The sequence below is a fragment of the Manis pentadactyla genome, chromosome 3, assembly GCF_030020395.1.
Source record: "Manis pentadactyla isolate mManPen7 chromosome 3, mManPen7.hap1, whole genome shotgun sequence".
Classification (NCBI taxonomy): domain Eukaryota; kingdom Metazoa; phylum Chordata; class Mammalia; order Pholidota; family Manidae; genus Manis; species Manis pentadactyla.
The window spans coordinates 71,329,321-71,342,907 of NC_080021.1; the positions used below are offsets into that span (position 1 = coordinate 71,329,321).

The following is a 13,587-nucleotide window of genomic DNA, read 5'->3' on the forward strand; positions in this document are numbered from 1 at the left end:
TTTTCTCTAGCTTACTTTACTATAAGAATACAGTATATAATACATATAACATAGAAAATATGTGCCAATTGACTATGTTATTGGCAAGTCTTCTGGTCAGTGTTAGGCTGTTAATAGTTAAATGTGGGGTGAGTCAGTTATACTTGGATTTTCGACTGTGTGGGGAGTGGGGGCAACACCCTTAATCCCCACATTGTTCCAGGGTCAGCTGTATAGTCATGTCACATCAAATTGGCTAAAACTGTATATCTTCTATGAGTTAAATTTTATAGGTCCCATTTGTAGTTTTTAAGTTATAATCTTTATTAACTGTTAACCAGACTCAGGCTGATTGCCACCTTCCTGTTGAATCAGACATTTAATGTTGTCTTCATTATAATGACCCACTGTGACAACATACAAAACTCCCCCAAATTTCCCTTAGATATTATTTGCATTTGATTTGAGGTTGTTTCCTGTCTTCTCACCAGGGCCATTAGACTTGGACACTTGTTTCATACTTAGTTATATGATCAGAAAGAATATCTGTTTCTATGTGTATTTTGAGCTTAAAAGTCTGTATCATACTGGCTTTATTGTCATAGAGTATCTCCATCTTTTATATATAGTAACTCCCACTGACAAGGGTAGCTTGTATTATTTTTGGAAGATTTTACCACTTCTTCACTTTAAGCATAAAAGTTGTTACTTGACATTTCCCTTAGCCATGACTTTTTCTTTGTCATAGTGTTTTTTGTATTATCTTTCATACTGTACTATGCCTAGTCATCACTTTACCATTTACAAGCATATTTTTTTCAGCCATTGTTTGATCTGCCAAAGTGACTATCCATCACTTGTAATTTAGTCTTTCATTCAGATGTGAGCATGCTGACCTCTGCTTATAGCTGTGGTATTGTAGACTAAGATCATATTTTGTCTGGAGTTTCTATTAAATTTTAGTTTCCAATCATTCGTTTGTCTTGAAATCATATCTGGTTGTTTAAAAAAAAAATGCTTCTGCAGTAGCTCATGGAGCTGTCACAGGGAGCCCCAGTCTCATGTCCCTTTCCCCTGGCTTGTTCATCGCAAGTGCTCCTACCGTGTTTTTATAGCAATCCCCCTGCATTGCAGAGGTGAGCACTGCTGTATTGAACTGATTTAAGAAACAGCATTCTGTCCCTTATGTGTGTCTTTTTAAAAACTTACCTAGTTTCCAGTGATTATAAAATGCCTATGTTTAAAAACCACTGATTTTTGTTTCTTCTTTGTCCCAAATTGAAAGAATCGAATTTTCTGTCTCCTAAAAATCCTCTCTAACTTCATAGCATAAATTAGGAAACTGATATGGATGGACCTTAATGTTAATACAGTTTAATGATAGTTTAATTCAACTTGTGCTTTGGAGAATTGTGGAAATTGGAGATTTAACTTCCGGCCTGATTTTGTATGTTACACATAGGGATTTGTGTATTTTCTTTTCCTTTTTTCTCAACTCAGTAACAAGGGAAGTAAGGTTGTGTGAATAGGAGCTATGCTCAAGTCCTGAGTTTAGCATAAGAGGGATCCAACAAGGCACACATCCCATCTTCGAAGGGTGGAAATGCCTAATCCATAGCAATAGTAAGAGTAAGCTTTTAAGAGGGTTTTGTATTGACTATTTTATCAAATTCTGTCAAAGTGAACATTGAATTCTGCAAACTATGATTATAAGAATTGCTTAAGGGAAAGAGTTTTGGTTATACAGTTTATTCTCATGTTAACGTTGATCTCATTTTACATTATGAGTAGTTCATTTATTTCTTTGATTTGTAATAAAGCTTGGACTATATTCATTTTAAAGTAGTGAGATTGTATGTAGTATTTTAAAATATTTTGAATGCATACATTTATTTCTACAGTACATAAAAGTTTGATCTTCAAGATGTCATAAAGAATAAATCTAGTTTTATTAAAATAGTGTGAAGTCATGTGTTTAAAAATATTTGAACCTGAAACTAATATGTTATGTCAATTATACTTCAACTTTTAAAAAAATTACCATCTATAATATCTATACCCATTAAGTGTCTGTTCTTTGCCTCAAAAGACATACTACACATATTATCTCATTTAATTTTTGTAACAGTCTTATGAGGCCTGTTTTACAGTGAGGAAACTGAGGTTTAGAGACTTTGAATAACTTTCGAATGTGACAAAACTAGTAAAAGTGGCAGAGCTGGGGTTCACACTCAGGTGTGGTAACTCCAAAGCTCATGTCTTTATCCCCTCTGCTCTCCATACCAGCACATGCTTCTTTACTAAAGACCAGTGCTCTAAATACTTGATTTTTCCTCCGTTCATCTATGCATGCTAAATGTACAAATTTTCCAAGAAAACTTATTCTATGGATGTGGATAAAAGTCATCATTCATTATTAGCAGTAGGTTTTTGGACATAGCTCCTGTTTGTTGTTGGTGGTGATTTTTTGTTTTTGTTTTTTGAGGAAAATTAAAGAAAGGTGAAGTTACAATACAGAATGTCTTCACATTTTTTATTCAGTTATCATCCAGCATGACCTTGTCCTACACTAGGGTTAAAACTTTATAAAAACAACAACAACAAAAAAATCTCTAAGGAGATTATATGCATCTAAATGGTTTTTATAGTTTTAAGGTGGCAGATCTAGTGACTTTAGGGCTCCCTCTTGTGGATCATTAAAGCAAGCAGTTGTCAAGTCTAAAGATCCAAAAGACTTTTCTGTTAAAAACCTCTTCTGTCTAATAACTAAATATCAGTGGCATCTTTTCCCATACCATTTGGTTGGCAGAGAAGAGACTGTGGAGAGCTGGGAGTACTACGCTCAAGATATGTTGACTCTCCAGCCCTTTTGTTTCCTTAACCTATTGCCTATCTACTTCCTATTATTAGGGAAAAACAAGAGAAAAAACATTGCCTCAAAATTTGCCTGCTATCCCATGTCTCATTCTTTGGTGCAGAGAAGCTAATTAATTCCCATCATCATTAAGTAACAGTGCCGTTTCATTTTGGTGGACGCTGGTGAGTGTGCTCATGGTCACATGGGGAGGTAATGTGATATTTTAGAAGAGCACCAGCAGAGCCAACAGCTCTTTAATAGTGACTTGATTAATTCACTGAGCCTGTTGACTTTCTAAGCTGGATTGGAATGTAGGTAACCATGTAAACTACAACAAGTCTGGGACTTAAAATAAATAGCTTGGTGGATTGGGCTTTAATACAGTCAGTTTTAACCTATTATATATTATACTATGAAATAAATAATGGCGTGCCTCTTGTTACAGAATGAGCTCATGGGAACATTGATAATAGGGTCAGATTTTATATAATATGGTCAGAAAGTGAGCTTTTTTAGTAACTGTTTGAATGAAAGTACTAGTTCTCATAGTTACTCTTTACTGTTCCCAGTTCCCTGTGTACCCTCTTTTATATATTCCTAAATGATACTACCATGTCACCTTGATATCCTTTCTTCTCTATAGTGGCCTCTACTTGCTTGTTTCATTATAAAATTTTTACTTTTAATCATTATAAGGAAATCAGTGTGTATGTATCAGGGGGAGGGGGCAAGGATTGGGAGACCAGCAAACCTGAAGAAACTAAAAATTGCCATCTTAAAGTGGTCTCATCATGCTTCATCTTTGATTTACAGTTACTGATCCCTTTTCTTAGATCATATTTTGGAAGCTATTCTAGGACAGTTTTGGAAATCTCTCTAATTTTCTTTTATAAAATTTATTCTCCAGTTTGTTTGGCAGTGTGTTTCACAAGCCATTGAAATGTGCTCCTGTGTGCTTGTTCTACATCTGAGGGCATATCCTAAGGGAATCAGTTAGGATGCAAGCAAAGATTTAGTTGTGAGAATGTTTATCACAAAATTGTTTGTAAGAAAAACAGCCCAACAGCAAAAAGATTAAGTAAATTACAATAATCTCATACCTGAGAATGATACATGGCTAGTAAAAACAATGGCACCTATGAGTGTATTTATTGACTTGAAAAGATGTTTGTGAATTTCTAAGTTAAAAAAAAGAAAAAATACTGTGAACTGTCTTGAACTTAAAAAAAAACTATATATATACATATGCATATAGAAAATAATTCGTGACAGAATAGAGTGTCAAGCTGTTAACAGTGGGCGTTTCTAGATAGGTAAGCCCTCCCATGTAATTCCTCCCCATTCTCAAATCTAGGTTGAACAGAAGAGAAGGTTTAAGGCAGCTATTCCCAGAAAGGACCAGGAAAAACACACCTCTAAAGAAAAGGGGTAGATATCACTCAAAATACCACCGTAGGAAGCTCTAGGTGGTTGGTCTCTCTATCATAACAACCACTAAACTGGAAAATCAAAGACCAGAATCAACTATTTTAGGACTCTTGGGCTCTGACTAACAACAGCCAGGGGGTATTTGAGGGAGGGAGAAGCTGCGGGTCTTCCGCACTTGGGCAGCATGTGAGAACCGGTGATCATCCCTGTTCCTCAGCTCTTCTGCCTCTGGGGATACTGGCCCATGTTCCTGGACGGCTTGCTGAAGCTAGGGTGAGCAGTAGGAACCCTGTCCCCCAAAAGTTTAGAGTTGCACATTGAAGCCAGCCTAGCATATCCCTGAGGGAAGGGCACAGACATTTGCCTTGGTTCCAGCCCTTTTGTCTGTTGAGGTTTCACACAACAAGCATCTACCAGGAGATTTAAAGACTCTGTACCTTTCCTCCCCCAACCCCACACCTTTGGAACCAGACTTTATGGAAATCTAGGTTAGGTGGCTGGCAGCCTTATAGAGATAATGGAACAGGAACTTCAGTGACCACACACAACAGGAATAAACTAAGGCAAATAGACATGCAAAGTCAAAAATAGTTTGGAAAAGTCACAAAGAGATGGCTCCAGCCTACAATACGCAAAAATAAATAGTCTTGGAGAAGTGAGAGATTAGATTTTTACCCCAGTGCAATACTGTGAACATCAATTCTCAATTAAAAAAAAATCTATAAAACATACAAAAAACAAAGATTAAGTATGGCCTGTAAATACCAAGAAAATAAAAAAAAAAACTTAGCAGAAACCGTCCCAGAGGAACCCCAGACATTGGAATTGCTCGTTGCAGATGTTAAATCAACTGTCTTAAATGCTCAAAGAGCTAAAGGAAACCATGGATAAAGTATTAAAGGAAACCAGGGAAGTGTGTGAACAAAATCAGAATCTCAGTAGATAGAAATTATAAATTGAACCAGACAAATTCTGAAGTTGAAAAGTACATTAACTGAAATGAAATTTTCACTGGAGGGATTCAGTAGCAAATGTGGGCAGGCAGAAGAAAGGATCACCGAACTTGAATGTAAGAATATTGAAATTATCCAGACTGATCAGCAGAATGAAAAAAGAAGGAAGAAAATGGACAGAGCTGGAGAGACTGGTGGGGGTCATCATGAATACCAGAATGTGAATCATAAGAGTCCCAGAAGGAGAAAGAACAAAGAGGCAGAAAAAATATTTGATCCCTCATGGGATTTTTCAGTCCCTTTCAGAATATAATCTTCTTATATATATCTTTCTCAGGACTTTTAGGTGAAGAAAACATTTTTATCTGAATGATTTGCTGTTTCATCTAGACAGGTCCTCTCTCCTTTCTTAGGTTGTCTGAAATAATCAGTGATCAGTGAAGGCTGGTCCTGTCATTAAGTAAAGGTCTGTTTCCTACCTGTTGTGTAGGATATTTATGGGACTAGGCTTGCTGGAAGGCATTGAGCTTCTATGATGAGTGAGCTTTTCCCCTTGAGTCAGTGTCTAATACTCATTCTCAGTTTAATATGGTCAAAGTGAAACTCTTGATAATGAGTCCCAACTTGAAGGCTCTGTGAAACAGGAAGAAGACATGAATTATGTTTAGTTCTTTTCAGTTAAGGAAAATGAGACACTGAGAGAATGTGACTTGTCAGAAGTCACCCAGAAAATAGGAGTAATGCAGGAAGGAAGCACAAGCATGATCTCGTGGATGAGGCTCTGGCTCCCAGACAGTGCCGGCTCTTAACCACTGGCCTTGTGAATCTTGCTGTGTTGATATAGGGACTTAGCATGGTAGATTGAGTTGTTGGGGTTTCCCCTCAAATGAAGGTTATTCAGTTTTTGGACCTTATATATTTATCCTGTCAAAGAAATTTTCAACTTTATCTCAAGGATGCATTAGTTTGCACACATAATCTGAAAGCAGTGATCCTACTATTGGTGTATACATGTGTGCACACACACTATGCAATGCATTTGCCAGTGATAAAATCATTACCTTTTGTGTGTGATGTAATATGAAGGGAATGCTCATGAAGGCATTCTTTTAGGTTACTTTTCCATAATGAATAGAATACATGTATATTGCACCATTGCCAAGTGCCTTGGCTCTAATGCACTAATTGTACTGCATATCTACTTTGGTTCCTAAGGTTACGTTTATAAAATAGGGATGATAATCTTGCCATCTTCACTGGATCGTTGTGATTACTAAATAGGGTAGCTGATGTGAATGTGCCTTTGTAAAACTGTAAAGTGCCATATAAATGCAGAGGTGGTAGTGCTAGTATTGTATTAATTAAATATATATTCATTCCATTCCATTCTGTCCAGATCCACTCTTTCTAGAAATAGACTAGAAGGTTTACAGTACTTATATTAGTATATATAAGCTTTTTCCAACTGTTTCTTTTTTGTATATACTTTCATTAAGTAAAGACAATTTTGAATAATGTTTACATAGTTTTTATAATAAACAATATAAAGATAATAAAAAATTTTATGAATAATAGTGTGGACACGGCCTTTGTAAACACATCTGTATTTTAAAACCCAGTTGTCAGGCTTTACTGAACTTGGGCAGTTTCATCTCTTGTAGATTCAGTGTTTTCACGTGTAAAGTGGAGGATAATATTTATCTTTTGAGATTGTTGAAGGTTAAATGAAATACTTTTTGCAAAGCACTTGGAACATTGCTTTCACAGAAGTCAGTCCACCCTGATTTTCTCAAGCATAACTAATTCTGGTTTAAACATAATCACTTGATGATAGTTTTACCATTTTGGTTTCAATTCTTTGTAATGTAAGTTACATTGATCGAGATCAGAAATTTACCTCCACAGTTGTTTCTATCTTAGACCCCCTTGAATGAAAATTGAGGGAAGGAGAACACATAGCAGTGTGCATTATTTTATTTCTGCTTTATGTGAGTATATGGGGACCTCAAAATGAATCATCTATTTCTGCGTGATCAAAACCAAAAGTTTCTGTGATATGACTGCCCTTGCACTGTTCACCATGTAAGAACTTATTCACTATGTAAGAACTTGTTCACCATGTAAGAACTTGTTCGTTATGCTTCAGAAGATTGGAGACTGTTGAGAATTAGGCTTGGGGTTTATTAATGATTGTGCATTGAGTCCCCTATACAGAATTTTATTGTTGTTAACAACCATTTGATCAATAAATATGAGAGATGCCCTCTCAAAAAAAAATGTATCATCTATTTCAAAAAAGTATGCATTTATTCAAGATATTTTTCACCATTTATTCTACATGTTTTACACATACCTACCTGGAACTATCATTAGGCTTTGTTACACAGAAATGAAATGAAAAAAATCGTTGGTACTTATATTGGAGGCCATCATTTGTCGTCGAAGGAGAAAGATAAATAAACAATTATAATACAGTATTAGAAGTCGTCTGATAGATGTCTTCACAAGGAGCTTTGAGAACCCAAAGGAGGTGCCGCACCCTGTCTCTCCTAGATGGGGAGTGTGTGTCTGCCTCCCAGGAAAGCTGACACCTGAGTCAAGCCCAGAGAGAGCCAAAACCTAGAACATAAAGCCTTTTCTTCCAGGCTAAGGAGATGGAGTTCATTTTAAGATGATGGGGAACCAATGAGTACTTTTATTTGAGCAACATGAACAGATTTGGAACTTAGGATGATTACCTAGAAGCATACCTCCAAGCAGTGGCATTAACATCAATTTTATTACCCACATTGCAACCATTTATTTAATACCTACTCTATGTCTGACTCATCTAAACATTATCTCATTTAATTTAGCCCCCTTTAAATTAGATATTATTGCCATTGTTTTATAGATAAGAAAATACAGGGTAATAGAGGTTCATAGAGAAATTTGTGACTGGACCTGCAGCAGAGAATATGTTTGATTACCTGCTATCTGGTGATTTTAAGTTAGTTGAAGTTAGGCTGAGTGATGATTTGTTGATCCTAAGTCTTCATTTTCATGTGTTTTATATTGTGAAGATTTCGCTGAATTTAGTTCAATTCTAGAATTTAAAGATATGTATTTTCCCAAGATAGCTTTTAACTCAAGTCTACTATTTCATTTGGTGCTTAAGGAAACTTCAGTTAGAATATAACACCACAGGGTCGGGGAGTGGCTGTTAGACTTAATGAAAGAGAACATGTCCTTCAGCGTGGAACCACAGCTTTTCTAGAATTTTTGTCCCCTATCATTTAGAATTCTTAGAGAACATGAACTACTTTATCCACTCCATCTCCTTTTCCTCTGAATAAAACTGTCTTAAGGAAATATTTGAAGTAATATCTCATTAGGATTTGAAATGTTTTATTTGTGTAATTGTTAGTCTCATATGCTCAGTTGGGACCTGGTTTCTCAATATGAAGGGTAGTTTGAAACTATATTTTGTTTTCTCTGCTCCTTAATGTTTATGTAGTGTATTGAATCAATAGAGTGAGCTGATAATTCTTGAGAGTTAAAAGACACTGACTATTATTACTCCAGCCACACTCCTCATTAGCTTTGTAGATGCTGTCAAAATTGGCCATTTACCCTTTGATTCTTAGTTTTTTAAATTGAAAATACAAATAATTTCTCTCTTGGAAATGTGGTTTCTTTAATTTTTAAAAATATTTGTATACAACTAGAAGGGGTATTGCAAAGATAGTATGTGCACAGTTTTGACTTGCTATACTTACCTTTTACTTCTTTTATTTCAGCTCAATCTGAAATTGAAGTTTCAGTGTCTGCAAGGAATATCAGAAGGTTGCTAAGTTTCCAGCGGTATCTTAGATCTTCACGCTTTTTTCGTGGTACTACTGTTTCAAATTCTCTAAACATTTTAGATGATGATTATAATGGACAAGCCAAGGTGTGTATAGCTTTTTCAAGAAAACATTAATTTTTTTTAAGTTTAATGAAGCCTTTTTTCCCTATATGGTACAGATTTATAGAATCTGGTTTTTTTTTTGGTATGCAAAAAATCAGTTGATTTTTCAGGTTTTTCCTTTAGAGCAGCCATCCACTTTGTGATTAGGTATTACAGAGCAAGGGAAATTTCTGAAGTAACTAAAACAATAAAGATGTTTTCATTTGTTATTTACATTAAATAACCACTAGATCAGCAGAACATTAAACTATAAGGTCACACAGAATCTTAATGCTGGGAAGAATATTGTGGATTGTCTGATCTCATTTCTGTCTTCTGTGGATAAGGAAACTATGGCCTAAAGAGTATAAGGGACTTGTTTGAGCTCACCCAACTGGTTATCAGTAAACCCAGAACAGGAAGTTAGGTCTCATGACTTTCAGTCAAATGATTTTTCATAATTTCTTGCATTAGTAAGATATTTTGAGGATTTCAACATTTTTAAGTTAAATGTGGTGATTGTGAGCATTATTTTTTATATAAGGTCAAAAGAAATGTCTTAATGAAGGTGAGGTTTAGGTGAGCTTGTTTTTGGCCAAATGAGTATTTTTAATTATCTTATGTTTCTGACATTTTAAAAATTATTCTTTGACTTCATATTTACAGGCAACATTTTGTAAGTTAGTATAAATAGAGCTTTATGGTTACATTTCTGGTTAACTTTTTTATAGTTATGTTAAAGTAAAAATTGCTTTCCTGTTTGATAAATTAATGAAAGTGTTCATGCTTTCTTTAAATTTTAAAAACTTCACAAGTTCTGTTATTTAGAATGAGCATATTGATCTGTGTATGATTGGCTGTCAGTACTATCATAATTAATCTCTACTATAATTACAGATATGATAGTCACAGGCATAATATACTATTAATACATTAGTATTGCTTATGTTGATTTATTCATAATTATATACAACAGTGAACTTTTGAATACAAAATAAAAATTTTTTTCTTAAAAATTAAGTCCACAACATTTTCAGGTTATGAACATATGGTGTAAAAATGTAATCTGCTTGGTTTCCAGAGTCGTGATTATTTGGTTGGTTGAAATACCAACCTAAAAATGAATGTAGTAAATACTATTTATTATTTTATAAAGATATCTAACAAATATAAATAAATAACCATAAGTTGGGGGTGTTTTTTAAGAAAATGAGCAACAAATAAATTAAGCATAGTATAGTATAGATGTTAGGTACATGGATTCCTGAATCAGACCACCTAATTTAAAACCCCAGCTCTATTACTTTCTAGCTAAGCAAGTTATTACTTCTTGTCTATTTCACCATCTGTAAATGAGAATTGAAAACAATGCCAACTTAGTAGCACTGATGTGAATAGTGAGTATAGTAAGTACTCACCTATTATAACTTATTTTCACTAGATTTTTAACATCTCATTTCTAGACCATGAAATGTTTATGTCACACTTACTTAGTGTTAAAATTATTTTAGAATTCTTGAAAGTTCGTGGGCATATATAATTAGTTTAAAGAAACCCTAACCTTAACCTGTACATTCATTAATTGTAAAACAAAATGATATTTGGTATTTCAAATGGAGTTGGACATTTTTTTTGGAGCCAAGGAAAGGTCATGATTAAAAGGAGAATGATACTTAACATTCATAAAGAAAATCAATCACTTTCCATTTTCATTAACTTCTCTATGGACTATATAAAAGACAGAGAATATTACTGAAATTAAATGACTATAGGAATATTTGGTTTTCATTTCAGTGTATGCTGGAAAAAGTTGGAAATTGGAATTTTGATATCTTTCTATTTGATAGACTAACAAATGGTAAGTGAAGACTTTGACTTCCTCAAATTAATGTGTTCTCTAGATTCCTGCATTAATGGTACAGACACTGCTGCATTGTTGCTGTCAGTCATTAGGTGATGAGCCCTCTGCTGGCTAAGTCTAGAGAATCAGCCTCATAATTTTGTTTTTTGATCGTTCCTCTTAACAGTAAACAGAAGTGATCATAATCATCGCTTGGCCATCCCTCATTAATGATCTTATTATTATTAATAACCCAATGTGAACATTATTATCTCATTATGTTCTAGATTTTTTTTTTTTTTTTTTTGGTTTCTCTTGGATTGTGGCCATTTACAGTGACATCTTCTGCTATTGTGTTCCAGCTTTGATAGCCACAGATAGGTGGTAGATAAATAACCTTTTGAGAGACACCCTTCCTTCCAGCTTTGTGGTTCTCTGGCATTTCTTTCCCTGCACCCTGGGGAGCACGGCACATTAGGACCAGCAACAGTGGTTTCCTCTGGCACTGCTTCTCCGAGCTGGGCCTGGGGGAAGCTTGTAGCTTTTTCAGGGGCTTATCATAATCTACAGAGCATAGAATGATTTGAAAAAAAGGTAATTCTAATCTGTTTACTCCCTCCTGAGTTCTGTTTTGCTTGGTGGGGGGAGGTTTCCACGTTTCCTTACTTGCTTTGGGGGAAAGAACAGGATTCTCTTTGGGCATCAGTTTTTAAAAATTTATTTATTTAAACTTTTCTTCAATTGAAATACAGTTGATATTCAGTATTATATGGGAGTTTTTATTTAGGGTAAAATTAAAATTAGTGGTACATGTAGTTCAACTAGACTTTGCCTCTTTTGTTTTTGTCTAAATATCTTTTTAGTAAGTGAGGCAGAGTGGAAAGTACTCTGAAAGGTTGTCAGTTGTGATTGTTTAGAGTGAAATAAATATTTGGTTCAGCGCTGTAATATTAAATCACTTTTCCCCCCCTTATTTTACTTTGGTATGAAGCTCCTTTTGTAAGAAAGCCAAATAGGAAAAATGGACAAGCAAATACAACTTGAGAATCTTGAGAATCAATGTGTGTCTTACTTTTTAGTATCATGTTATTTCCCCTAAGCTATAGGCTATGCATAGTAAAAATACCTTTGTAACCACCTTCTCTTTGTCCACCCACTGTTGACAGAAGGTTACCTGGCCTGATCCAGTTTGAGGCAGAATTGTAAAGATGGTGAAGTTTCCCATGTCAGCAAAGCATCCCTCCCACTTCCCTGCCTTTGTGTTTTTCCCCTTTCCTGTTTCTCTTCCCTCCCCTTTGCCCTTTGGTGATTAAGTGTTGTCCCCCTTTGGCCTGTCCACAGAGCAAAGGCTCCAGTATCATTTACACAGTTGTTCTTCCCTTCAGCCTCCCCCTTTTGAAAATATGGGTAGTGAAATATCAGGTGGCTCACCTTCTTCTAGATCTGGGAAACTCTCCTTTCATAACTCAAGTACTATTTTAGTTGTTTAGTTAAATATAGATAAAACAAGGCCACCCTTCACACCTTCAACTTTTAATTAGCTTTGTATAAACTTAACAGCTCCTAGCCTGTTTTAGTCTACCCTGGGCACTTGTCACTCATTGATGTAGTTGATAATTCTTTGAATTTTGTTTTTTAAAAAGTACGTATCCTGCCTACTCAGGAAGCTTGGTGGTTAACGGTGTGGAGGATGGACAGAAGTAACCACTGGTCTACATTAGTTACTTTATTAGCACTTTTGTTTCCCTTGAATCACCTCGTTCTTTTTTGTAGAGAACATGACTGAGGTCATTTCTTAGGGGTGAAGGCTTAGGGGTTAGTAGAGGCCACACACAATTAACTATCCACCTATGGCTTTATAGATAGTGAGAGATGTATTCTGTTAACTGCAGCCACCCAAAAGTTACAGGAATTCTATATACGAAGAGATATTATCAGGAATCAAATGGGCGAAGAAAATTCCTTTAATGAGCACTATTTAATTAGAACTGCTTTCCTTTCAAAACTGTAGTCTGAAATGTATTCTGGGTGGTGCATGTACATGGTAGCCACGTGTATAGTTTTCCCTTTTTGCTTATTGATCCAGTGTTTTCTTTATTTCTTACACTGGTATTTTCCCAGTTGCTACTGTGGGGAGGGGAGGGAGGAGGCCAAACTCAGTAATCCCATCAAATCAAATGTTCCCTACCTTGTTCACTGCATGAAAGAGAGTAGTTCTTATCTGGTGGGATATATTTGATAATCCTTTTCCAGGAATGAGACTTAGGTTATATGAGATAGCAAGATGTGGCTTGTCGCCCTGGGAGCTGCCTGGCATGGGAGGGCCCTCAGTGCCAGGCCTGAGTTCCAGCAGCAGCCTAATCCTGCTAGCTCCCATCTAAAATCACATTCTAAAAATTGTCAAGGGCCACTGCACATTTGGCAGGACTATTTTTAATTGTTTTTATGAGGGTAGCTTTTCTGTGGATACAATTTTCTTTTCCAGGAAAGTGTTTGTTTCCATTTTCATAAAAATAAGTTCTTCTGTGCCTATTCTTATTTAATGTATCAACTAAGTATCACTTCTTTTAAAATCTTTCATTGACTTGTATTCTTATATACT

At 35.3% G+C, this 13,587-nt stretch overlaps 1 protein-coding gene across 3 annotated transcripts in view; it reads left to right on the plus strand.

Annotated features, from left to right (window-relative positions):
- The window catches only part of PDE7A (phosphodiesterase 7A), a 131,360-nt gene that overhangs the window by 90,731 nt on the left and 27,042 nt on the right, over positions 1–13,587 (plus strand). For all 3 annotated transcript variants that reach the window (XM_036907494.2, XM_036907498.2, XM_036907495.2), the window contains exons 4-5: positions 8,997–9,148; positions 10,940–11,003. In XM_036907494.2, the coding sequence (XP_036763389.1) occupies positions 8,997–9,148; positions 10,940–11,003 (216 nt within the window). The remainder of the gene's footprint in view (positions 1–8,996; positions 9,149–10,939; positions 11,004–13,587) is intronic.